This window comes from Trichoderma citrinoviride (assembly GCF_003025115.1).
Source record: "Trichoderma citrinoviride strain TUCIM 6016 unplaced genomic scaffold BBK36scaffold_12, whole genome shotgun sequence".
NCBI classification, from domain to species: Eukaryota; Fungi; Ascomycota; class Sordariomycetes; order Hypocreales; family Hypocreaceae; genus Trichoderma; species Trichoderma citrinoviride.
Window position 1 is genome coordinate 982,115 of NW_020194720.1, and position 25,522 is coordinate 1,007,636.

Here is a 25,522-nt window from a genome sequence, read left to right on the forward strand (position 1 = left end):
TGAAGTTGGTTTATTTGATATCGATTTATTATAAAGGGACTATGTTGTATTGTTATGTTTAGGGGGGCTATCTAGATAACGGCAATGGCAACTGTGCTTTGGGGATATGGATTGGTCTGGCAAGAGAGATGAAGTCGGTTAAGAAGACACTGAAAGTACAGGATGGAGCTGTAAACAGTAGTTGGCTTCCATGGTGGTGGCTTTTGCCCGAGGCTTTCAGATAATCAAACTCAAGAGCAAACAACTCTTCTTTCACAGCTGACGACCGTTCTCTTATACTAATTTTTCACATCATGCAACATCTCTTTCGTGAACCGAGGCATGCATCTCATACTGGAGCACAATCGATAAAGAGTGACATCGTAGCGCCTTATGTAAGCCGCCAGGAACATGTCTTGCTTTGGTCTCCCTCACATCGAATCTGAGCTAAAAGCCATCGGTCGATGAAGCAGGTGGATGAAAGAGAGACGGAACAATCCCCACCAAAGCCTTATCATAGTGACAAAATTCGGTCCAATGACTGTCTCGCTATTCCGCCTCTGGTGTGGAAAAAAAATAAAAAGGAAAGAAAACGCTGCCGTTGATAGTAGAGAGAAGGGACAGGCCGCCTAGTGGCTAACAAGCAAGGATAAGGATTTTTTTTTTTTTTTTCTTTATCGATGCACGCCAGCCTCGCCTCGCCTTGCCATTTGCCATTTGTTACTCCGCTGTCTTTTTTTACAACCTCCCGCAACCGGGATTGCCCTCGAATTTCTCAACCCCCCAATTAAATTTCTCAGCCCCCCAATTTCTGGGTTTGTGCCCGTTGTGTATCTGCGAGCAGCTGCTTTTCGGGGCAAGAAATAAGGGCATCGGCGCTCGACTGACTCAGCAAAATATCTGGCCATCATCATCTTGCATCAACTTTTGGCCCTTGCCTTTTGGGTTGGGCGATTGCGAAACCGACCTCTGCCGAGATTTTGACGAGCGTTATCGATTACGATCCCGACTCAATCGCATCGAACCGACTCTTCATCGCCTGGCTGGACCGAATTCGCTTCTGCTTCTGGCGACGGGGAACCGCTGCAGATGCTCCCCTGACGAGGCCTTCCTCCGAGGCAATTGGCAACAATGGCTGAGCCGGCGCAGGTTCAGACAGCACCTGCTGGTTCTCCCCGAGGTGAGAGATGCTTGCACTTTTTGGCTTTTTGTTTTGTTTCTGTTGGACGGGACTGCAGATGCAACAACTTGGGACCCGGCAATGAGAGGAGACGTAGCTGACCGGCTGTTTCTTCCTCTCTCGTTCGCATAGAGATCAAGCAGGAGCACGAACATGACCACACGGCGGTTCTCGAGGGCCTCGACTTCAGCATCCTCGCCGAGCTCGCGTCGAAGCGCCCGTTCGACCAGGTAGCCCAGGACACCCACGATGAGCAGCGCGAGCAAGAGGCCAAGAGGCCCAAGACGGAGAACCACACCACAGAGGAAGAGTCGTCGCTCGAGGACGGGCTCGCGCTGCTGGTGCAGAATGCGCTGTCCAACGTCGGCGACCTGGTCCGGGGCTTCAACGTCGATGCCGGCGAGGCGCACCACAGCGATCCCCTCGACGTCGACGACGCGCACGGAGCAGACGCCCGCCCGGCACCCGTGTCCTTCTTGTCGGAGCCGGAAAAGTACGTGCGCATCGCCAACACGCATGCGCTGGGGAACCTGGCGCTCTCGTTGCTGCTGATACTGCTCCAGCAGCCCATTGATGACATGTCGAAGCTGGCCGGGGATGCGGACTCGGGATACGGGCGCTCGTACGGACGGCTGAAGCGATCTTTCGATGCGACGTGGCAGCTCTTCTCGGACGGCCAGGTGCTGTCTGCTGACGAGCTGGAGATACAAGAGGCCGAAGCCCGGACGCTGCTGGAACTGGCCAACATTGCAAAGTTTGGGATGTGGTTGGTCGAGGGCGGGCTGGATTCTTTCACTGCCGCCGAGAGGAACTTTACCTCCGTCTTTCGCTGTCAGGTTTCCGACCTATCACCGGCGCTGTCCCAGCTTTACGTCGAAATGAAGACCTACAAGGCGATCGAGTCGCTGATAAAGGACGGCGAAGGGTTATCAATAGAAGAGAAGGTGCATGTGGTGCAGACGACCATGCTGGACGGGCTGAATGATTCGACCGCGGGGAACGAGCCGACATCAGCTCCTCAACAAGAGCTGTTGACCTTGGCCAATGCTCGGAAAGATTTGCTGGAGGAGGAAATCAAGGTTAAGCAGCCAGGTTCGTAGCCCCCTTTGGCCCACCCGTCAATGTTATCATTGTCCTCTGCTTTACCCATCTTACTTGAGAGGAGCAACTGACATTTTTCTCTTAGCCGCTCTGAAAGAAAAGTTTCCACCCGGCGACGTTTTGAAAAGCTTTTCGGCGCATGTACGAACACTGTTGGCGTCAATGACAGAGGTCGGAGAGAAGCTGGGCGTCTCGGCGCTGCTGAGCGACGTGGCCAACCAGGAGTCAATACCAAGCGGAACGGGCGATGGCGAACTGGATCTCGACGACCTTTCCTCATTCTTCGAGAAGACGACCTCGGGTTTGGTGCAGAACGCTTTGGCTGGCTTGACGGAAGAGACACCAGCAGAGGAGGCATCCGCGGTCGAACTCACCACCGAGGCACCAGCGGAGACGACAAATGGCGAGCCAAAGGCAGATGCGGCAACGGCCGCGACGGCACCTCAGACGAACGGTACCAAGCTGGATCTCATCTCAGACTACAAGGAACTCGAGGCGCTGGTCGCGGAGAGCACATCCAACTATGTCAAAACGACGCTCAATGGCCTCTCCGCCGTTGCCTACCAGCCCACAGTTCCTCAGAGTACAGGTAAGCGTCTCCAGCTCATCATAATCACCCAACAGGGTCGAGTTTACTCACACACGATGTAGCCGAGACCATGGCTGCGCAGTCACCGTATCTGAGCCATCTTCATCAACACCAATCCCACCACCCCTACTACACCTCATACGCCAGCCAGCCCGCTCCTGAACAGCAACCTCCCCAGCCCGCAGGGTCCTCCGACAACCTCCCACCTAATCAGACGTTTCCTAGTGCCATTCTATACGATAAAGCTCGACAAGCAGCGCTCTCCAAGTCATCGGCGCATACGCGGAGAGAAGGTCTTCACTCTACTCGACGGCCTTGGACCCAGGAGGAGGAAAAGGCCCTCATGGCTGGTCTCGACATGGTCAAAGGCCCTCATTGGAGTCAGATTCTGACTCTCTTCGGCCAGAACGGAACCATTTCCGATATCCTCAAGGACAGGACGCAGGTTCAGCTCAAGGACAAGGCACGGAATCTGAAGCTCTTCTTCCTCAAGACCAACTCGGAGATGCCGTACTATCTGCAGGCCGTCACGGGAGAGCTCAAGACCCGAGCCCCGACCCAGGCTGCCCGGAAGGAGGCCGAAGAAAGAGCGCGGATGAACTCTGAAGAGGAACAAGCCAAGCTGCAGGGCATCATGGCCTTGGCTGGGGGACTACAGCACCCGCCTCAACAGCAGCATCAGCATCAGCAGCAGCATCAGCAGCAGCATCAGCATCAGCACCAGCAGCAGCATCAGAGACAGCAGCTTCATCATCAGGCCAGGCCGCCGGTCACAGTGGCGGCAGCCGTCGGGCAGAGCGTCGTAACGCCGGCTCAGGCTGCCAGCGCAGCTCAGTCGGCATCCTCCGGACAGCAGCAGCACGCGTCGCATCTGCATCACCACACGCCGACGGCAACAATGACAAGCACGCCGCAAGCCAACCTGGCACCCACCATCTCGCGAGGCGGCATCATCCTGCCCAACACGGCGCAGATCAGGCCCGAGGGCCATGTCGCAACGGTGCAGCAGCAGGCTACGCAACATGTTCCGTTGGCACCTCAACGGCCACAGACTCAGCTCGCGCCCCAGGCGCTCATATCACAGGCTCAACCTCAGGCTCAACCTCAGGCTCAACCTCAGGCTCAACCGCAGACGCAGACGCAGGTGCAGCAGCAACAGCAACACGCACAGCAGCAGCAGCACCAACAATATGCCCAGGCGCAGAGCCAGGTCCAGACACATACGCCGGCCATGTCACAGGCCCAGACTCACACACCGAATCCTGCGCAGGCTCAACCTCAGCCTCAGCACCAACCTCAACCTCCACAGCAGCACCAACCTCAGCACCAACCTCAACCGCAACTCCAACACCAGCCTCAACACCAACCTCAGTCTCAGCCTCACCTTCAAGCGCAACCCCAACCCCAAGTACCGCCCCAACCCCAAGTACAGTCTCAACCTCAGGCGTCTCAACAAGTACAGCCTCAACCTCAGGTGCCTCAACCACAAGTGCAGCCTCAAGTACAAGCACACCCTCAACCAGTCCAATCCCCGCAACAGCCGTTACAACAGCAGTATCACCAACCACAGCCATCTCCCCATATTCAACCGTCGCAATCACCAGCTCCCGCGCAGCACCAGCAAGCAACCCCAAGCCAGCCCGGGACGCCAATCGTCGCCACGCAGCTCCAAAACGGGACGGCACCTCATCCTTCGCCTACTCCAACGATTCCCTCCACCCCAACGCCGTCGCACCTCTCCCAACACATCCCGACACCCCTCCAGCCCTCGCCTGCCCCGACGTACTCGCCTCAGCCGCAGCAGCAGCAGCCGTCCATGCCCGTGCAAACCGAGCTGCATAAGCTCGTTTCCGCGCCGGAGGCGACAATGTCCCAGACGGCGGTACAAGATGACGAGGCGGCGGCAGAGGCAGCCTTGTTGGAAGGCTTGCAAGCTGCCGTTGCACAAGCGCTGGCTTCTTGATTACGCGTTGAAGGGAGGATATGGGAGTTTCAAATCATATGCTTGCGTATGAGCTATTGATGGAGTTTATTCTATTTGGCCATGGCGCTTTTGAAGAGGGTTCCAAAAGGCGTTTATCATACGCTTCTTCTTTATATTTTTGGCTCTCTAACGCATAGACCTGTCTCTTTTCGTTCGTGAGCAGCAAGGAATTGAGGCACCGAGTATTGGGCAGCGGCGCAGAGTGTGCCCTTTCTTGACATGTCCAATATTCCTCTGAGCGAGACAGGTGGTGTACATATATATATATACATATACCTTTCCTATTGTCGTTTTTTTCTCTATTTCCTACGGGATTGTATAAGCGTTGACTGGGGCCGAGCAGCAAGACTACAATGGGACTGCAAATTTCATGTTCATTTTCATCTTTACTCTGTGGTGGAAGAGATTGGGGGAAGCGGATTATGATACCACTGGTGGAAACACGGCGAGAAACGGATTACAGAAAGGATTCGGGATGGAGGTCACTATGGGTATGAAAGAATAATAAAAAAGAAAGTAAGGAGTTATTATCCAAGTTTTTCGTGCCCTTGGAAATGTGAATGTGGATGTTTTTTTTGTATGTTTGGTCCTGGTGTTGGCTGCCTCTTTTGCATGAAGATGTGTGAAGTTACAGATGAAGCCAACATTCACCGGTTCCGACGGTTGTATTACTTACCTATGGTATAAATGCGCCTTGCGGCATATGTGAACTATGGCAGCTATGCCGAGTCAAAACGATTAGTCCTATGCATGATACATTTACGGGAAACCTCCCTCCGATAGAGCGACATGATGAGGACTTGACAGCTACTGCATCTTTGTGTGCTGCTGACTTCAGTGTTCTGTAAAAGTTGAGGGAGCCCAGCCGGCGATAGGCCTGACGGAGGCGTCTAGGAGCATCCATTTCTATGAATAGTTCTTTGAGTCTTCGGCCATGCCGTCCTAGGGCTGTAATAGAAAAGGGCGAAGTCGGCACGTGTTGCAACTGTTGAAGGTGAGTTCATTTGAGGCTTCAGTGTGAACAAGCCCTGAGTCATCGAGTGACGAACACGTAGGCCAGGAATCAGACATGGATCTTGGATTCTATGTTGAAGTGGTGAGCTTGTGATGATATGTTATTATTTTTTTTTTCTGGGAAAAAGGCAGACGAGGGAGGGTTTCCCAGACAGGCAGCCACTAGGGAAGAGCTTGATTGGTTCATTGCCGCCGTCTTTGGGGAGGAGGATGCGGTGAATGAGTAAACGAAGTCGGCGCCCTAGAAAGAGCTGTGACGACACCGATTTTCGAGGGTGTGGAATGGATCAGAGAGTACACAGACGCAATGCTGCCTGGAAGGGGCGGGCTGATTCTGGGAACCTACTTGATACTTGTGAAGTGTGGCGATAGTGGGAGGGTCGCTTAAGGTTGTGGCAGCCTTAAAGGACTAGAGATGGGGAGGGAGGAAGGGTCAACTTTGGCTTGGTGTGGATGGATGGATGGCTGGTTGCCTCTTGTATTGAGGCGTGTTGGTGGGAGGTGTTTGAGTGTTGGTTGAGTGAGCTGCTGTTAAGGGATTAGTGAGGATATGGCTCGGGGAAGGATGAAGAGGATCCGGTTCGTCGGAGGACTGTAGAGGGGATACGAGTTGACCTTGATACGCACATGTGCTTTGAGTTCAACTTGAGGTTGTCGTGTTACTGACAGTCGTTGATCCCAAAGTTACCTGTCGAGGCGGACAAGCTGTGATAAGTGAGTGAACATCTGAAAGTAAGAATTCAGCAGCAACCAGTGTTACCTGCGCCATCTGCGAGGAATCCCGTCCAGCAACGATGGACCCAAGCTGCTTGATCTGGCAGCAAGTCTGGCCCGGTTCGAGCACCAGCACCGCCTCAAAGCGGGAGCCTGCATAAATCGAGACGGGTCGAGATTTTCTGCAGGTCATTTGAAGGTGAGAGAGGGAGAGCATGGGAGGTGTGGCGCAGCAGGGAGCTGTAAACTTGTAAGTCGGAGGACTACCTACCTTATGGCGCGCCATACTGGGGCTGGAGACTTCAGCTGGGATGCCTCCCGGCGAGGAGAAGAGGGAATGAAAATGCGGCTCAAGTTTTGGCTGGAGAGGTGTTCTATACTTGTGCGAGTACACGGCTGTCAGCTTTGTTCTGAGTGAAACAGCAGGTATCTGAATCATTGATTGTATGTACCCCAGGACGCATGTCGCACGCGCAGTGGTCAGTCGTCGAGAGAGACGCGCGTGTATGCAGATGCAGGTCAGACACCCACGGGGCACAGTGCGCGCTCCTCCAGCCACACCCCGGCCTCAGCGTGGCAAAGGACCATCGCGCCCCTGTGAGAGCGGCAGCTCGCCTGTGGACCCGGCCTGAAGAGGGCATCAGCACAGTGCAATCTCCCACTAGAACCCCTGCCACTAAGAAACCCAAGTGCGCATGTCAACTGACTCCATCAGTAGCACCTCAGGGCCTCCCCTTGTGAGCCCCTCCTTGTCCTCTCCCCCCACACACCACAGCAGACCGGGAGCCTTACGGAATGGCATCATCGTGCGGTGCTTCAGCCCTGGTTTCTGGTTTGGGCGATTTTCCAGGAACCGAGGGGGCGTCGACAACCAATTGCTGGGTGTCGCTGGTTCCCAGGTTATCGATAGTCGCTTCAGTTTCCGAGAAGATGCAGCGTGCCTGCAGTGGTCGCTCGCGCTTATTCCGCCCGTTGCTGCGGCCCATCGTTGACGTGCATGGGTTCATGGAAGATTGGCGATACGATTGACGATGCTTTTTTTTTTCTTAAGACGGAGCTCGACAGACAGCGACAACCGAAACTGGATTCAAATCGATATGCCTTTGCCTTCTGCCTCTGTACTCTCCATCACTAATCATCTCAGCTATGGCCGAGTTGTGCAGGGCTTTCATGTTCCTCCCCTTTACGTTTCTCACCCAAAGGCCGACACCGGGTGACCACGTCCAGGCGACTCCGCCTCGTGGACTCTGTGCGAGGTGCCTCTTCTTCCCCCCCCAGGGCCCCCAAGGACTTTGAACAGTTGATGTTCAAAACTAAACCTGGTCTCGAACCTGCCGGCCCTCATGAGACTAAAAAAGACCACGGCCCTGGTCGAAGTGCTTCCTTCGACCGTACGCAAAGCCACCCTCACTACCAAGCAGCCACATCTCCTGATGGTGGTCATCGTTCAATAGCTTTTGCAAAGTACAAAGATTTTTGAACATATTTCATTCAGTGAACGGTTACGGGCCGCGTTTGTAGGACTGTATGTGTGTGTGTGTTCATGCGTGTTGCCGCCCTTGTTCTTTGATGGCCCCCCTCTTTGAACAGGCAAGAGTCCTATTTCTGGAGGATGATGATACGGGTCCACACTCTTCGGAGAAAGACTCAGTCTTGACATTATTGTGGCTGAGGCTCATCATTCAGCACTTGGATGAGTTGACAGATTGGGGTGTCTGCTTCGGTCACCTGGACTGACCGAGTGCTTCTGTGTAGTCTCAGGGCTGGTTTATATATACTCTGCCTGGGCCCCAGTGTCTTCTGATGGCTTTGGTTTGACCATTACATTACTTCAACTACGTTACTTCTTCAACTTATCCTTTCTCAGCTACAACTAACTCAACGGCAACTTTACAATATCATCGTCACCAACAGCAACCCTCTATCAGGAACACAACACCAGCTACTCAACTCAGCAACAATGGCCAAGCGGTGGTTCGTCGAAACCACCCCTGAGGGCCGGCAGCAGTTCGTCTCCATCAAGCGGTCGCGCTCCTACGGCGGCCACCACAACCGCGTCCGCGAAATCGACTACATCAAAGTCAGCCTCGACGAGTGGAACGCCCTCGTCGACAAGGAGCGCAAGCTGGAGGAGCTCAACAAGTCCGTCGTCGACGAAGTCAACCGCCTCAAGTCGACCGCCGCCACCGCCCAGGCCGAGGCCAAGCGCCTGACCGTCGTCGTCGTCCCCGGGCTCGAGAAGCAGATCGGCGTGCTGACGATCGAGAACGAGGCGCTCCGCCGGAGCATCGACAAGACAATTGGCGACAGCTCCTCCAAGCACCTCCGCGAGGAGGAGAGGCTGCGGTTCAAGATTACGAAGCTCGAGGCCGATAACCTCGAGCTGAGGGAGGAGAATGCGGGCCTGAGGGAGAAGAACCGGAGCTTGTCGAGGCAGCTCGAGCAGAGCTTCAGCCGGCGCGTGTCGGAGCTTCTTGGCGATGTCGAGTTTTGGAAGCATCAGTATAAGCACTGGCGGTCGCGGTACGACGAGCTGCTGAAGCGGTACAATGATATCTTCGACTTGATGGAGACGAGGACGAGGAAGATGAAGGCGTATGAGGACATTTTGCGGCGCAACGATATGATCTGAGCGTCTTTACCCTCTCCTTTGCTATGGTCTTTCTCCTTCATCTTCTTCTTGTCTGTCTTCCTGGGTCTTTACACGGTCACTTTTACCTGCAGAGTAACCCCGGAGATTGTCGACTGTATTACTTGGGCTTTCACTTTGGGTATGTTGGGGTTATCGACTATAGGATAGACGGTTGACTGACTTGCTGTTGCTTCTTGCATATAGACGAACCAGCGCCGAACCTCGGGCTTCACTTCTCTTTTTTTTTTTTTGTACAGGTATTTATACGGTTTGATGGGTTTAGGATTCGGATTTGGATATGATATCACGTCTCATATGTCTCTTGGATTTGATGAAATATTGACGGGATCTTCTTTATACTTTGGTTTCTGCATAACGCTTTTTATTTGCTTTACGACGTGAGACGTTGGGAAACATAACATATACCCCATAAATATACATCACTCCTTTTTCTTTCTTTTGTAAAATGAGAGCCATGTACATGCGACCAACCAGTATCGTCCGACTCGTGATGCATCCGTATGGCATCAAGTCTCAGAAAAGCCTGGAGAAGCGTCATGTGAACTATTTTCATAAGTTGTACACTAAAAATCTCGAGTATGCCGTTCGATATCGATATGTCATCACGCGATGCTTATTAGAGTTCATAAGGTATAAGCACAGCCTGATAAGAAAGCCACAAGCAAACGCTGGCTTCGAGAAATATTGAATAGGAAAAAGAGTATGGATGGATAAAGACTTTTGTTACTTGGCTGTTATATTCAGACGTTGTTGCATTTCAAGTGGCGACCGCAATGAAGCATTTATCTTCTATGGGGTTAGAACACCCCTGTTTTGGGGGTACGTGAACTGAATACTATACTTAGTTGTCATGGCTTGTTGCTCGGGTATGTGTAACTTTGCCTCTCCCAAGCCTGGGTTCTCCCCTGCACTTTTCTGTGTTTGCTTGGTGCATAGATGGAGTCGTTGGATGCTGTGCTCTCGAAACACCACAAGCAAAAGCCAAGGAAGCGGAAAAAAAGAAAAAGAAATGCTTCAATTTCGGTGTGTTGAAGGGGCATAAGGACAACACAAAATGTTACACATGGTCCAACTCGGAAATGACGTGAAACGTTGAAGAAGAAGAAAACAGAGTGATGACGAAGATGTCCGCTTTTGAGCCTGTGGAGGACGGAGTTCGTTTAGGCGTTTATTAAGGCGTTTTCTCATGTCGAGCCACGGTGATGAGGTGGCTGGTTGTACGAAGAAAGTTGAAGGATTGGATGTGGTTCTACGGAGGGTTGAGTGCTTGGGCAGCTTTTTGCCACTTTGATGCGCTTCTGTGTGATGATGGGGATCCCCGGTTTGCCTGGGGAGGAAACATGAGAATGGCAGAGTGAATGAAGCGCTCACCTAAGTACCTACGGTACAACAAATACATGTAGACAGTCGGAGGCGTCTTTGGTTGAGAAGACGCAGCCGTTTGGTCGCCGTCACTTGTCATCCCGACACTGCCACAGACCGGGCCCAAGCCACGGCGTCCAAGTCAGCGCTGGTGAGAGCGGCCCGATCCGCCGAGTTGATGCCTAAAGCAAGGTAGACGCTGTTTAGTGGGAATTTGGTGCATGAAGATGGGATCTGTCTATGGCATTCTGATGGTTTGTCGGTTTAAAAATTCACAATGAAAAATTGGACAGTGGATGAGCAAATCTGCAGGTTGTCTCAGAGGCACGTACGTACATGCACCTCTGCGGCGGTGACACTCCGATTTCTGCAGGCTTCCCGCGTGTGTCTATCGGATCGCTACGATACGACATGCGCTGTCAAGTTTGAGCCCTACATGCATGCATTGACCTCTTGAGCCGTGACGGCGCTGCGGTGCGGCCAGAGAAGGAAAGCAGGAACACCAACCATTGAAATTGGAAGATCGGTGAAGTGGCAGCCACTACGATGCGGAATGGAATGGAATCGACGGAAGGCTGCCTTTGAGAGGAGGTCAGTTGTGCTTGAAGGCGGTGACGTTCGGGTCGCAGCAGCATCGACACCAGCATCAAGGACGACCTCGGAGTTGAAGTGATTATTGTGACTGAACCAGGGCTCACATGCGACAATAGAAAAGAGCATAATGTCAAGCAACCGTTGATGTATTGGGGATGTCGTCCCAAGTATCGACCGAGGTTTTCAGGTTGTAGATATACCTCCACAGTTCAGCTCAAGACAGCGTCAAGACATTCAACACCATCTCGTGATATCCAGCCAGCTTACCTCATTTGCAAGTCCTGAGTGACTCACCGTCTTCGATCGGCTTCTCTCATGCCAGCTCACCTGGTCCGCGGCAGGCTGCAGCGTGTCCGAGAAAGAAGGAGGAAATGAGCAAGCTCACCCAATCCAATCGAATCTTTTGGCTTCTCCTGCATCTCATTAGCGGCAGCACCATTCATTCTTGGGGGCTGTAAAGCAGAAAAAAAATCGACCAAGGCAGCCGTCGACGCCTTGACAAAGAAAAAGACACAGCCCTCTGCGTGGCCAATCGCGGGACAGAAGACGGCCGTGACAAGGACTCGGAGGGTTTTGGGAGACGCCCGAGGGCCAGTCCATGGGATGTTTGGCGTTGTAGCAGATACACGACGGGGCGTGTGAGAATGAGAACAAGAATACCTTAGGCCGTGGGCTGGAGGTGAAGGGGCGCGTGGATTCCCGTGAGGATTGCTGAGCTGGAGGAGTACCTTGCCGGGACGGCTTACACTGCGTGATACCGCACGTCCATGTACTCGATACTCTGACACTCTTGTCCTTCCTCCTTCTTGCAGTGTCTACCTTGATATTACACGCCTGGTTTGTTTATGTGATATGGTTCTCTCTCTCTGCTGACACCTCTTAGTACTATTATCGCTATTACCACCTGTATGGCGCCACACCCTCCCTCCCGTCCGGCCACTTTGCAGTGAATTTCCTCAGCCCCTGGTCCTGTCCTGTTCTGTCCAGATCCTCCCAGGCGACACATCCGTCGAATCGTGTCCCTTGCACCTCCGACACGCGACTCCATCTGAAAGCGTGCGGACCTTGCAGACGCACATGAGCATTTTTGCATTTGCAGACACATCTCTGCCCTCGACCTGCATATTCCACAGCGCCCGGTGCATAGCGCGCTTGGGTTGACGAGTGAAAAAAAAGGGCTTTGGGTGCCTCGGCTGCTTGATCGCCTGCGTCTTTTCCCACCCCTGCCGCACAAGCGTTGGGCAGCGTCGCATCCCACCTGCGATTGGGAAAAAAAGAAACCAGAGAGAGAGCGAGAAAAAAAAAAGGTGTTACCTGATAAGACTCATCTTGCGTCTGTCTATCGGTCGCAAATCATATCGCCAGCCATGTCTCTGCATCAGCGAGTCTCCTCCCATTCGCGCAGGGCCTCGGTGTCGCAGGCGCAATCGCCTTTCGGTTCGTCTACCCTGTCTTCCTTCTTCTGCCGCATTAAACTTCCTCTCCGTCCCCTACGAGTGGGATTCCACCGATCCTGTCGCTTACCTGTACTTACAATCTTGCAGTACCCTCCGACATTGACCGTCACCTGCTCGACTCTCTCAACAATGCTCACACCGAGCTGAACAAAACTAACTCAGAAAGGGACCGCTACCTCATTTTATACAACCAGGCCGACAAGAAGCTCACTGAGGCGACGGCCATCATCACCGACCTCAAGGCCCAGAATCAAACCTTCAAGGATGGCGCCGCCGCATTCCAAGAAAGATATGAGCTCCTCATAAAGGAAAATGATCGGCTCCGCCACGAGAACGGCGAGCTGGCCCGGGGCTTCGACGACCTCAAGGCCAAGTACACCGAGCTCTCCCACCGTTACAATGCGCTGAACAGCGCTGCTCCCTCCTTCTCCTCCAACGCCGGTAGCGGTCAGTCCGGCTCACTGCCGGAGCGCCCCAAGGTCTCCCGCTCCTCAAGTAAGAAGGAGCGCAAGGAGGACCGCGAGGAACGTAGCCGTGTCCGAGACAGGGAAAAGTCGCGCGACCGCACCAAGGAAGACAAGCGTGACAAGGAAAAGGAAAAGGAAAAGGACAAAGAAAGGGAGAAGGAGAAGAAGGAGCACAAGGCGGAAAAGGAACGCCTCTCTCGTCGCTTCGAGGAGAGGCGCCCGGCCCCGCCCGCTCCGGCGCCTCCACCTCCCCCGATGGCCCACCGGCGCAACAGCTTCATCGAGGGCTGGGGCCCCGGCGGCCGGTCGTCGTCAGCCTCGGGATCCTCCACTCGCAGTTACACCAACGGGCCCAACGGAATCACTGGACCCAATGGACTCCACGGCCCCCATGGCGGGCCTCACGGCCTCAACGGACACAACGGCCACATGGGACACGTGCAAGTGCCCGTTGTCACACCTGGCAGCAAGCCCGTCTATGCCAGCATTCCCCGGACGGCAGCAAACCCAATGACTCCTCGGATCTTCAGCGTCGCTGGAAGCACAGCCGCCGTGTTCGACGATGACGGGAGTTACGAGGACGGCAATTACCATCCCTATCCCATCCCTCAGCCCAGGACTGAGTAAGGCTGGGTCTCCCTGGATGCCAGTCAACGACAAAGAAAACAAACATACCACAAAAAGAGAGAAAAAAAAAAGAAAGAGAAAAGCGTATTGGTTGCCTAGACAGCCGCGTGCATGCTTGCAGGCTGCATCGTGGCGCTCGCTGTGGAGCTAGTTGCTCTTCGTCGAGTGGTTTGCCTCACTTGACTTCGTTTCGATTTGCGTCCTTCTTCACCTCATGATGCCCAATGGGGCTGTCTCTTCTACTTCAACACTTCTTTGTTTTGCCCTTCTACCATTGTCGGTTTCTGATATCGGCTTCGGTCAAATTCAACAATCGGGATATGTATGCTTTTCTTACGGCCCCGGTTCCACTTGTCCGATCTCGCCCCAGGATTTTCTGCGGGTACTCAAACCGACCCTCTGCCGTTCTCGGATCTGGATCATGCATCTTGGACCAATGTCTTTCTCCGCTTTGTCTTTTACCCACCCGGCTATTTTGGGCACTATGCTGCTTGGATGTTAGCATCGACTCCTGCGATCCTTTGGAGTGACGCATCGCGACCCGCTCGGGATGCCGTCAACTGTAAAGGGAATTTGCCGACTGCAAGACGGCTCGGCTAGGTCGTCGATGTCGGTCGTTTCTTGGTTTTCCTTTTCTGACTCTTCTTTTCTTCCCTGCTCGCCATCTTGTTCTACATTGTTTCCCGGCGATCAGCTCTATATTTCGGCCATCGCACCCCTCTCCTGCTGCCTAGTTGCCCCCCTAGTTCGTTTCTGCTTTCGGGTTCACTTGTAAGTCGTTGAGTTCGTGCAGAAATTTCCAGCACATCACCGCTGCCTGGCATCATGAAGCTTTCCCCTGCTCTTTCTGATGAACATGCTCGCTGGGCAGAGCGACAGCCGGTCTTCTTCACTGGATCAGCTTCTACTCACGGCCGTCACGTCAACGTCTCCCCCAAAGGTCTTGATGCGCACTTTGCCGTCTTCGGCCCAAACCAGTGCGCCTACATTGATCGAACTGGATCTGGGTGCGAGACAATTTCTCATGCGTACGAGAATGGCCGCCTTTGTCTCATGTTTATGAGCTTTGGCCCTTCGCCGGGCATCCTACGACTCTTTTGTCGTGCCACGGTTGTGGAGTGGGATCAGCCCGCATTCCCTGACTTGGTGCGCAAGATTGCAAAGGGCAAACGAGAGGCTTTTGACGGTGCTCGCGCCGTCATCCTTTGCGACATTTGGCAGACCCAAACCAGCTGTGGCTTTGGTGTCCCGCGGGTCAAGAAGGAACTCTACTCTTCTGAGGGTGACGGGGATGACTCAAGCAACGCTCCCGTCGTCTTTGGGACTGTTGAAGACATCCTCCGCCGAGGGCTTCGGGATGGCGAAAAGCTCACCGAGCTTTCCGTGTTTGAACAGCGCCCCAATCTAGACAACTACTCTGCGAAACAGGCCCAGAACAACAAGACGCTGAGCTATCAAGTCACCAACAATTGCAGCAGTCTTGATGGCCTTCCTGGGCTAAGAGCAGCACGGCGCGAGGCCGGACAAAGGCTTTGGCTGGGTGATCTGAAGGCCAGGGTACGACGAATTGCCTCTGAAGGAGAAGCCGTTGCGGTGGGTTTCTTGTTAGCAGTCGTGTTGTATGTTGTTTTGGCTTGGATAGATGTACGCTGGGTTTCTACGATTACGATGTAACGGTATCTGGTCACTTATGACATAGACGGAGGATTGGTTCTCATGTTTTCCTTTTGTTACCCTCTTTTCTTTTTTCGTCTTTGCCTTTTTATTCCCCTTGCTATTTTCTTGTTGGATTTTCTATTTTTCTTGTCTCACCAAATTTGTGCTTCTTCTTCATTTCGTCTCCAGCCTTTACGATTATGTTTGTGGGTTTTTGTATTCTGATTCGTTTTCTGTCTCAACGCCTTTGTATGCTTTGGAATTAGATGTATGTGGATGATCCCTTGCGGGTGAAAAGTGGTTACTACCTCGGCTTATAAAATGCTGCTTTGCTCTCTAGCATGAAGATTTCTACCTCGACGAGCGTGCCAAAGTCCGTCGTAATGCGTGATGCTCATTGCCTATATCTACGGTAGACTGACTGACCAGTTGACGTAGTGGAATTGCGGTTTCGCCAAGGTCTCGGAAGAGACAGAATCTAAGCTGTTTTCTATATGTTCAAAGCATGACCAAGTGTAACGACCTAGTTCTGATCGTTCACCAAAACAGAATACATGGAGCTCGAACAATGTTTGTTTCGCTGCAAAATTGGCATTCGGCTACGGGACCAGATGGCCTTTCGAGAAAGCTAGCTACCAATATGAAGCCCGAGACCCTGGCAGTCATGAAGCTCTCCGCGATTCGCTCGCTCACTCATCTTGCAGATTTACATGCTTGCCTATATACAGGTATCTTTAGGGGGGATGGAGAAACCCCCCATTCGACCTCGGAACAAAGGACTTATCGTGTACCGTCGGAGTCCCCAGCAGCGGAATGGCAGAACAAGAGTGCCCTCTCCTTCTGCCCCTAGTTCCGAGTCATTAGACAATCTTTTGCAGTAGATTGGGCCCCGGCAAGCGATGGAAGATTGACTCTCGTGATTTTCCACATTCTTACAGCGTAAAGCGTGAGAAACGAGTCTCTCACTTTTCGTATCCCACTTTAAGGCTAGCCTTTCTTCCTTTCCCCATGGGGAAGAAAGACTCCGAGCTTTGGAAAAATTCCGAGCTTTGGAGGCGCACCTGAGTCGACGGGATCTGTGAAGATCAATGTCTAAACTGGAATGATATGAAAAGCGTCAAAGGGTTTGACAGAAGTCGTAGAACTGCTCAGCCGCCGCTCGTTGCAGCAACAGCAGTTCCATTAGTAGAAGCTGCTGCTCCCTTACCGCCCCTTCCACGCCTGCCACGCCCAGAGTTCGCATTCGAGCTCTTCTCGGGAGCAGCACCGTCCTTCGCCGTGTTAGACGTGGAAGGTGTGGCAGCAGTGTTGCCGCTGCCAGATGTGGTGGAAGCGGCAGGCTTCTTGTCCTTGCGCTCCAAGACCTGGACCGTGCCTTGCGCGACAGCGATGGGACTGGCTGAGATGGCCTTGGCAAGGCCAGAGTGGTCTGCAAAATCGACATAAGCAAAGCCCTTGCGTTTGTCCACCTCGATGAACGTGACGGCGCCGAACGCCTCGAGAGCCTGCTTCAACACGGGCTCCGTAATGCCCTGGGAAGAGTTGGCGTGCTTCACAAAGCCGCGGGTGGCGTTGGCGGACGAAGAGGCTGCGCCGGATTTCTTCTGAGTGCCCGAAGACTTGGCAGAAGCACCCTTGGAACCGTTTGCCGCACCGGTGGCCGGCTTGGAGCTGTTGTTTTGCTGGGTGGCGGAGGCCGTCTCAGCAGCAGATCTTGCTGCATCTCCCTCGCCGCCGGCGCCACCCTTCTTTTTGAGAATGACAGGCGTGGTCGTGCTGGGCGATTCCGAGGTCTTGGCCTTGTCGGCATTTTTACCGCCACGAGCCTTGCGCGCTGACTGCTGGCCCTTGGAGGCGTTGTCTTTGGCAGGTGCTTGAGAACTTTTTGATTCAGCCGGAGCCGGCTCACTGGGTGCCGTGTTTTCGTTCGCTGGGCTGGGCTGTTCTTTGCTCTCCTTGCCGGCTGCGGCAGGCTTGGAACCGGCCTCTGCCTTTGCAGCGTCTTGTCGGGCTCGTCGATAGGCACTGCCAGGGCTAAGGCCAAGGTCTCGCTGCAATATGCGGGCGGCAATCGAGACGCCGGCACGGCGACTCTTGGGAGTCGCTTCTGCGGTGCTGGCAGCAGTATCACTTGTGCTGGCTTTGTTGGTCTGACTTGCGGCCTGCTTGGAGGCTTCAGTAGATTGCTCAGCAGCAGCGGCCTTCTTAGTGAGGATCTTGACAGGCTCTTTAGGGGCAGCCTTCTCCGATTTTGGGTTCTTGGCCTCCTTGCCCTTCTTTTTAGAGGTCTCGTCCTCCTTTGACGCGGCTTTGCCTTTTGACGCCGAGGCCTCTTGTTGCCTTGCGTGCTTTGCGCTCTTGGCAGCAGCAGCCTCCTTGGCTTTATTTGCCTTCTTTTCCTTCAAATACTCAATCAAAGGCGTGGTGGTGACCTTGGTTTCGGATGCCTCCTCGACGTCATCATTCTCGATACCTTCTTTGGGCGGAGTGGGGTTGGCAAGCTCTTCAAGGAATGCCATGAACTCGGGGTCCTGATCGATAGTTCCCTGCCGAGCATCTACCCGCTTCTTGTTCCCTGGAACCTTCTTGTAGAGGGCAATCTCTAGGACAGGGGGTCCGATGAGAGAAGGGCTGGTGAAGGTAGATTTTGCGTCCTCCCAGTTGGCGTTTCGAACGATGTCACTGAGTGGCATAATGTATTCCTTGCGCATCAGGTGGATGTATGCTCTGGCGGGCCGCGATGGCTTCGAGAGCCTTTGATCGCCAGTGTTAGTGCGTCCAAGTCCTGAGGTAACAAAGAGAAAGAAAATGCGCATTTGGAGGCTCGGAGACGTACTCGTTGGAGACCTTGCCAGCGGCATAGGAGAACCAGTCGACCTTTCCATTGCCCACAGCCCACTCAGGTCCCAGGATAGACAGACATTCAGCCTCAGTCAGGCCAGGCGGCAGGCGGCGGATGATGACCTTTTCGCCTTCCTGGGGAGCTCTGGTCTTGGTCGCCTTTGGCGTGTCTGCATCGTGGGCGGTGCTTCGAGCCTCGCCGTGCTTCTCAGCTGAGCCCTTGCCCTTACCTGGACGGTCGGCGGCGGCTTTACCCTGAGCAGGGCGCATCAGTTCAGCGGTTCCCCGACAGAGCGCCGGGCATCATCTCACCTTGGTAGACTCGGCTGCCGAGGCGTTTGTCCTGCGAGATAGGACCTGCGGTGTTTGAGTCGACATTGCGCATGTCGCAGAGCTTGGGAGACCTGACGTCAGGAGTCTGTAGCAGCATGTGCAAGCATCAAAGGAGCCTGGTCAGCCAATCCGGCGGCCGTCGAGAGCGAGGCTGAGATTCGAGATGGTGAGGGTCAGATGGGCGAGGATGAACGATGATCAGAGATGGAGTCGCAGCCTTTCGTCATTTGAGAAAACGCGGGCCCACTAGTCACGGTGTACGGCAGGGAGTAACGATTGGCGTGTGTCAGAGGTGAAGCAGGGCGGCGGCGGTTGGTCAGACGGCAATGCTCTCACGTTGAGGTTGTGAAATGGGAGTCGCTCGAGCCTCGTTTTTCTGCGCCGTGGTTGAGCAGCGACTTGCGTTTAGGTCTATGGAGCGGTCACGTGCCGCGGCGGATGAAGATGAGACGAGGTCTGATGGAATGCTGAAGGTGATGATGACAAAGATGGGTGCAGCTCTGAGAATCATACACCGAGTAAGAGAGTAGGTAAGAAGGCAGGCAGTACAATACATGGGGCTTTACGAGACAAGAGGGAGAGAGGCGTGCATAACCGGTCAGGCAGTATCATCAACTTCCATGTAGGACGTGAGTGAGCATCCAGTCGTCACCACATATCAGTCAGCCACTGAAAGGCCAGTGGAGCACAGTCGAGGCAAGGCACCTCCAGCGGCTCCCATTAGCGCAGCACGTCACTGTCCAGCAGGCGCACAGGCCCCTCCGAGGAAGATCCGGCGCCCTCGTCCCACTGAAGCGCAGCCCCTGGCGCCCTGAAACCGCTGCCAAACACCGCCGCAGCCAAAACCCCCCACCACAGAAACTCGATGGCCATCTTGGGCCGCTGATGAAAGCATCTAATCTCTAATCACAGCCATCCATCCACCTCCTACATCACCCGCATATCGGCATCCTGTCGGGCTGTCTTCGACCCAGCAGCTTGCGACGTCGCCTCTCCCAGTCGCTACGATGACGGCAAACGTACCTCGACCAGGGCCTGCCAACCTGGGCCCCAATGCCGGGCTAGACGAGTGGCTGGAGGAGGCCAAGCAGTGCCACTACCTGCCCGAGAGGGCCATGAAGGAGCTGTGCGAAAAGGTCAAGGAGATATTGATGGAGGGTATGGCACGAACAAGCAGAGAGAGAGAGGGAGTGTGTGTGTGGAAACGCAGTCGCTAACGCCACGAGTGTTGTCGCAGAGTCCAACATCCAGCCCGTCTGCACGCCCGTCACCGTCTGCGGCGACATCCACGGCCAGTTCTACGACCTGCTCGAGCTCTTCCGCGTCGCCGGCGGCATGCCGGGCGAGACCAACGTCCAGGCGCCCAAGTCGGCGACCACCGTCATCACCTCCGAGGACATCGAGCCGCCCACCGAGATCACAAACCCGAAGCTGCGCAAGAAGCTAAAGTCGCCTGGGGGCGGCGCCGATAGCGCGGGCGACGCGGACGGCGACGAGGACGGCGAGGACGAGCAGCAGCAGCAGGCAGCCGGCGATGTGCCCGCGACGAGCACGGTGACGTCGTCGCAGAGCGCGGAGACTCGCTTTGTCTTTCTTGGAGACTACGTCGATAGAGGATACTTTAGCTTGGAGGCGTTTACATTGCTCATGTGCTTGAAGGCAAAGTATGTTGTTACCGCTTGTTGCCTTTGGAATGCTCCCTTGCCTCAGCGCTGCATGGGATGGGGCGATCTCTTTTAAAAAAAAACCTCTCTTCTGGTCCCATCTGTTCTTTGGTTTATTTCGAACAATACTGACGCCGTATAGATACCCCGATCGCATTGTTCTTGTCCGAGGGAACCACGAATCCCGCCAAATCACACAGGTGTACGGCTTCTACGAAGAATGTCAGCAGAAATACGGCAACGCATCCGTATGGAAGGCATGCTGCCATGTCTTCGACTTCCTCGTTCTCGCTGCCATCGTCGATGGGGAGCTCCTCTGCGTCCACGGCGGCCTGAGTCCCGAGATCCGGACTATCGATCAGATCCGTGTCGTTGCCCGCGCGCAGGAAATCCCCCACGAGGGAGCGTTTTGCGATCTCGTATGGTCAGATCCTGACGACATTGACACGTGGGCCGTGAGCCCGAGAGGAGCAGGGTGGCTGTTTGGCGACAAGGTTGCCACCGAGTTCAACCATGTCAACGGCCTAAAGTTGATTGCGCGAGCGCATCAGCTTGTGAATGAAGGATATAAAGTGAGTTGGCCTCGAGAATATGAGAAGCCTAGCTGCTTTGCGCCGACGTGGCTAATCCCAATTCCCAGTATCATTTTGACGAAAATTCAGTCGTGACGGTCTGGTCGGCGCCCAACTACTGCTACCGATGCGGCAACGTCGCGTCAATAATGACGGTCGACAATGACCTGGCCCCCAAGTTTAGCATATTCTCCGCGGTTCCAGATGACATGAGGCATGTCCCCGCAAGTCGTAGATCGCCGGGCGACTACTTTTTGTGATGAGACTGTGAGAGTGACGAAGAAGAGAAGGGGTAGGGGAGAGACGGGGGATGGGAGACAGAGATGAATTAGATTGGGACGAGTCGGGTTGGGTTTTTGCATGTAAACTACTAGCATCCGGGTTGAGATATCCAGGACTTTGAAGAATCGACGACGCATCAGGATTATGGGTAGGACGGGCGGGGATCTGGCTAGCGGACACGAATAGCGCTGATTATTATTAGAAGGATATTTGATACACGTTGTCTTGGTTTCTCTCTATTGGCGATGCTGATTGAGGCTGATTGAGTTGGTGTTGCTGGTGGTCGAGTTGGCTTGACGCAGTAGTGAGTAAGTGGGCTGCAGAAATCTCAACCTCACATTTACGTCTCATCTTCTCCATCATCACGAATAATGCAACGAGCAGCCACTTGTAAACTGAAGAGATGACTACATGTCCCTACGCATGTGATTCTATACGAATCTCATTACTTAACTGAATCACTCGACGGTGTCAGCTCAATGAGGCCCCAGCAGTCAGGCAGCGAAAGTCGCCACCGAAAACCGAAGCCGCGTCAAGTCAATCCCATCACAGCCGCAGTCTCGAAATGGATCACCACAACACTTGCCTCTACAAGTCCCGGCAGTCATGATGATGACCAGGACTCTCGAAACGAAAGGCTGTTGAGCTCGGCGCCGAAGCGCTTCACCGTCTATGAGCCTCTCGCCTTACTCCCGACGGGAAGCTTCGCCAGCGAACCGTGGGCCTCTTTGCTTCGGGCCTGCGACGAAGAAGCCCGTGATGCGCTATGGACGTCCATCCTGGAGCATATATCCAAAGCTGGACAGGGCAAGGTCACCCATCTTGCCGTGAACGAGGGCATTCCGCTGCACAAGGATGGAGAAGAAGAAGAAGAAGCCGTGAACGTGCGCAGGAGTCCGAGCGGACTGAAGATGCTCTTTGGCGATTTTGGACCTGCGGGAGTCGTAGTCGGCGAGGAGCCTACGGAGAGGGACTTTGATGAGGCGTTTTGGGTCGGGACGAAGCAGAATGGGATCATGCAGACGTGGGCGCCCAGATGGACCATGTTTTCGCGGGGGAACGTCAAGGAGAAGGCCCGCGTCTTGGGATTCAAAAGCCCTTCTTCTGTGAGATGGCGAGGAGGAGGAGGAGGAGGAGGAGGAGGAGGAGGAGGAGGAGGAGAGGATAGATGGGCAGTGGATCTGTATGCCGGGATTGGGTACTTTGTGTTTTCATATGCCAAGCTGGGGATGAGGGTTCTGTGCTGGGAGATTAATCCCTGGAGCGTGGAGGGGCTTCGACGAGGTGCCCTGGCGAACAAGTGGACTGTCAAAGTCGTTCAAGGGGAGGAGTTGAGGATGTCGATGGAGACCCTGTTGGCTGGGGGAGAGCAGATCGTCGTCTTTCTGGAGAGCAACGAGAGGGCCGGGGGACGCATACGGGAGGCGCACGAGAAGGGGCTTGCCCGCGACATCGAGCACGTCAATTGCGGGTTTCTGCCTACGAGCGAGCCGGTGTGGAAGAGCGCGTGGGAGATGACGGGGTTGGCGACGACGACGACGGAGGCTTGGTTGCATTTGCACGAGAATGTTGGGGTGGAGGATCTTGAATCTCGGAGGGCTTCCGTTCAGGGCATACTTGAGGCGTGGGCTGCTGAGGAGGAGGATTCTTTAGGGGCGCAGTCGAGGGTGCCGAGCGTGGAGCATGTTGAGCAGGTCAAGACGTTTGCGCCGGGGGTCTGGCATTGTGTCTTTGATGTGTCTATTAGAGGGAGTAAAAGTAGTAGTAGGTAGTATATCTAATAATTGTACATGAAGAGTTAATATATGCAGCACATCAGAAACATTCAACATATCAACATCATGGCGGATTCATCCTCCTCCTATCAGCCCCCGAACTGCGCCGTCGCTTTCCCAAAGTCTGTCTCATAAGCATTCCTCAATCATGGCTAGCCTCTTCAGCTGTCCTTGAGGAATATCTTGGGGATATTCTCCTCTATGATGGCCATCTGGTCCATCTTCTCCAGCCTCTCCTCCTCCTCCTCCATCTCCTCATGCTTCTTGAAATGCTCGATATCCTCGGGATGGTTCAGGTCCTCGAGCTTGGAGTTCTCGTCGTGGTACTTCTCCCAATGGTGGATCTCGTACTCGTACTCGTCGTCGCCGTGGTGGCCGGGCCCCGTGTTCATGTCCGGCAGCGTCTTGCCCTGCGCGGTGAAGTCCTTCCACTCGTCGCGGCTGACGACGCCGTCGCGGTTGAGGTCGAGCAGGTCCAGCAGCCCGCGCAGGATCTCGTCGCGGCGCTCCCAGGAGACGTGCTTGTTGGACTCGTCCATGAGGCCGTAGGTGCGGAGCAGCTCGTCGCCTTTCCAGTAGCCGTCGCTGTCGTAGTCGTGGAGGGTGAAGAAGGAGGCGGCGTCCCAGCCGTCGACGTGGTGCTCCTCTAGAAGGGAGGGCGGTGGTTTAGTACTAATCATTGATCGAAGGGAATTCGGCAATCTGGGTCTCGGGAGCTTACCGGCCATGTGTTTTGTCATCCAGTTGGCGTTTGCATCGACAATTGGCTTCTGGGAGTGCGAGCCGTGGGCAATGGCCAGACCCGCGACGGCGGAGCAGAGGAGGAACGATCGCATCTTGTCGCGCAATCTGAAGGATTCGCTGGACAGAGAAAGTAACGAGAGGAGGAAAAGACAGAATGCAATGCGACAGGATGCGATGCAGTGGGTTGCGACAATTGCAAGTACAAGTACACGATGCTGAGAAGAGGCCGAGATGAGAGGTGGCGCTTCGTTAGCTGTGCTTTTGCGCTACGGCGCACATGGCAGAGTGACGCCCAGGGGCGGGGGGGGCGCCATAACGGCATCCGAACAGCGCTGAAGCTACAGTACTTCCCCAATGCAACGTCTTTATCTCTTGTAGCATCACATGGGCATTGACTCATACAGGCTGGTCATCTCGACTCTTCAGTCCGGTGCTATCCGTCTATTGTACATACGCTGAGAACTCCAATCGAAACATGAGCCAGCTTGTGAAACATCTTTCTGCTAGTATATCAACTGTAACCGCTGCTCAGGTCTCTGCCTATAAGCTGGACCCCGTGATCTCGCGTTGTCCCTCCGCCCCGCCTCGCGTCTCCCTTCGCGAACCACTTCTCACGCCAGCAGCCGAGCATTTCCAAGCTCCCCCATCATCTCTCCGTCCCTCCAGAAAGACATCATCGCAATCCCCTCATCATGAGCAAGTCAGTCGAGCTCGCCCTCGTCTCGCTGATGCCGACATACGGCTCCGACCTGCCCCCCTCCCTCGTCGAATCCGCCAGCTCCCTCCTCGCCCAGTCGCGGCATCTAGCCAGCACTCTCAAAGCCGAAGAGGAGATTGCCCGCCTCTATGCCTGTGCGCACATTGCCTGCAACAGGTAATCGATTACTCCCACCGATCCAGCTTCGAAGGTGTTTTCGGTCATTAATCAGTTGAGAACTACCCGCAGACTCAAGATTCCGCTTGACCTCCCGACGATAGAGCCTCGGCCACCTGTACCTCCTCGGATCTATAAGCGCCTCTACACACATCTTGACAACATCCTTCCAAATACGTCAGCCAGCGGGCGCAGAACACGCAGGCAGCGGGACGTGGGGGAGTCGCCGGCATCGCAGACACGCCCAGTCCCTTCACGGCCTGAGCCCACCAAAGAGACCAGTCTTGCGCAGTTTCGAAAACAGGCGGGCTCGAATCCCAATACGCCGACCAAATCGAGCAAGCATGGCCACCTGAGCATCCAAGATTCCGACATGTACCCCTGGGTTCAGCCCGTCATACGGCACCTCTGCGCTGGGTCCGGACACAAGAAATTGGCGCCGTCGATGCTGGCGGGCATGGAGTCGATTTTGCTCCCTGGGGGACGGAAAACGAAGGATGCGTGGGCATGGGAGAACACGACGGCGTTATGTGCGGCCATTGTCTTCTTTGTCGCGATGCGCGTGAGCGACGCGGATCTTGAGCAAGCGATGCAGCCTCAAATCTACAAACCGGCTCGCGCCGAGGTTCTCGGTCAGCTTGGCCGAGCCCGGCAGGAAGTCGAGGTCAAAGGAGTAGAGCCAGATGTCCTCTGGGAAGGCTGGACGGATCTGAAAGATGACGATTTTGACGCCGCGGTGTCAAGGGTTCGTGAAAGTGGCTGGTTAGAGACCGACTGGTACCATGGGATCACGGATGTCATGGATCAAAACCTGCGGCAGGGTGATGATGTCGAGCATCCACACGAGGAGGAGGATGCGGCCCAGGGTCAGCAACAAAGAGCGGATACCATGTTCCAGGATAAATACGATTACTTGAGCGAGGGCCGTAGGGCAGAGTACAGGACATGGAAAGAGGCCACCTTGGCGCGGATTGCAGTGCTGTCTGCGTCGCTGGAGAGCAGTGGAGGCAATGATACCCCGATGAGCAGCTAAGTAGAACACATGGACACCAGGATGTCT

The 25,522-nt window shown here is 54.5% G+C and overlaps 10 protein-coding genes across 10 annotated transcripts; 7 read left to right on the plus strand and 3 right to left on the minus strand.

Moving 5' to 3' along the window:
• Positions 1–1,110: 1,110 nt before the first annotated feature.
• Positions 1,111–4,812, plus strand: BBK36DRAFT_1143573 (hypothetical protein; the record flags this gene model as incomplete). Its single annotated transcript, XM_024893605.1, has 6 exons — positions 1,111–1,159; positions 1,292–2,251; positions 2,346–2,849; positions 2,912–4,082; positions 4,120–4,403; positions 4,454–4,812. 6 exons carry the CDS (start codon positions 1,111–1,113, stop codon positions 4,810–4,812), a joined length of 3,327 nt encoding a protein of 1,108 aa, XP_024747188.1.
• Positions 4,813–6,531: 1,719 nt separating this feature from the next.
• BBK36DRAFT_1180670 (hypothetical protein) lies at positions 6,532–7,561 on the minus strand (the record flags this gene model as incomplete). Its single annotated transcript, XM_024896220.1, has 5 exons — positions 6,532–6,552; positions 6,608–6,673; positions 6,833–6,922; positions 7,093–7,189; positions 7,354–7,561. Coding segments are annotated over 5 exons (482 nt in total), but the record flags the coding sequence as incomplete, so codon positions are not given.
• Positions 7,562–8,521: 960 nt separating this feature from the next.
• BBK36DRAFT_1143575 (hypothetical protein) lies at positions 8,522–9,193 on the plus strand (the record flags this gene model as incomplete). The annotated part of the gene is made up of 1 exon (XM_024893606.1): positions 8,522–9,193. One exon carries the CDS (start codon positions 8,522–8,524, stop codon positions 9,191–9,193), a length of 672 nt encoding a protein of 223 aa, XP_024747190.1.
• A 3,344-nt stretch (positions 9,194–12,537) lies between these two features.
• Positions 12,538–13,721, plus strand: BBK36DRAFT_1161814 (hypothetical protein; the record flags this gene model as incomplete). Its single annotated transcript, XM_024894399.1, has 2 exons — positions 12,538–12,607; positions 12,715–13,721. The coding sequence occupies 2 exons, from the start codon at positions 12,538–12,540 to the stop codon at positions 13,719–13,721; spliced, it is 1,077 nt and encodes a 358-aa protein (XP_024747191.1).
• Positions 13,722–14,546: 825 nt separating this feature from the next.
• BBK36DRAFT_1180675 (hypothetical protein) lies at positions 14,547–15,395 on the plus strand (the record flags this gene model as incomplete). Its single annotated transcript, XM_024896221.1, has 1 exon — positions 14,547–15,395. The coding sequence occupies one exon, from the start codon at positions 14,547–14,549 to the stop codon at positions 15,393–15,395; it is 849 nt and encodes a 282-aa protein (XP_024747192.1).
• Positions 15,396–16,525: 1,130 nt separating this feature from the next.
• Positions 16,526–18,596, minus strand: BBK36DRAFT_1125391 (hypothetical protein; the record flags this gene model as incomplete). The annotated part of the gene is made up of 3 exons (XM_024891278.1): positions 16,526–18,131; positions 18,214–18,425; positions 18,531–18,596. The coding sequence occupies 3 exons, from the start codon at positions 18,594–18,596 to the stop codon at positions 16,526–16,528; spliced, it is 1,884 nt and encodes a 627-aa protein (XP_024747193.1).
• Positions 18,597–19,331: 735 nt separating this feature from the next.
• BBK36DRAFT_1136224 (Metallo-dependent phosphatase) lies at positions 19,332–21,055 on the plus strand. The gene is made up of 4 exons (XM_024892912.1): positions 19,332–19,709; positions 19,789–20,215; positions 20,358–20,787; positions 20,856–21,055. The coding sequence occupies exons 1-4, from the start codon at positions 19,559–19,561 to the stop codon at positions 21,045–21,047; spliced, it is 1,200 nt and encodes a 399-aa protein (XP_024747194.1). The 5' UTR covers positions 19,332–19,558; the 3' UTR covers positions 21,048–21,055.
• A 493-nt stretch (positions 21,056–21,548) lies between these two features.
• On the plus strand, positions 21,549–22,841 carry BBK36DRAFT_1180686 (hypothetical protein; the record flags this gene model as incomplete). The annotated part of the gene is made up of 2 exons (XM_024896222.1): positions 21,549–22,175; positions 22,233–22,841. The coding sequence occupies 2 exons, from the start codon at positions 21,549–21,551 to the stop codon at positions 22,839–22,841; spliced, it is 1,236 nt and encodes a 411-aa protein (XP_024747195.1).
• Positions 22,842–23,005: 164 nt separating this feature from the next.
• Positions 23,006–23,680, minus strand: BBK36DRAFT_1143580 (hypothetical protein; the record flags this gene model as incomplete). Its single annotated transcript, XM_024893607.1, has 2 exons — positions 23,006–23,490; positions 23,566–23,680. 2 exons carry the CDS (start codon positions 23,678–23,680, stop codon positions 23,006–23,008), a joined length of 600 nt encoding a protein of 199 aa, XP_024747196.1.
• A 600-nt stretch (positions 23,681–24,280) lies between these two features.
• On the plus strand, positions 24,281–25,495 carry BBK36DRAFT_1180690 (hypothetical protein; the record flags this gene model as incomplete). The annotated part of the gene is made up of 2 exons (XM_024896223.1): positions 24,281–24,462; positions 24,535–25,495. 2 exons carry the CDS (start codon positions 24,281–24,283, stop codon positions 25,493–25,495), a joined length of 1,143 nt encoding a protein of 380 aa, XP_024747197.1.
• Between the last annotated feature and the right edge of the window lie 27 nt (positions 25,496–25,522).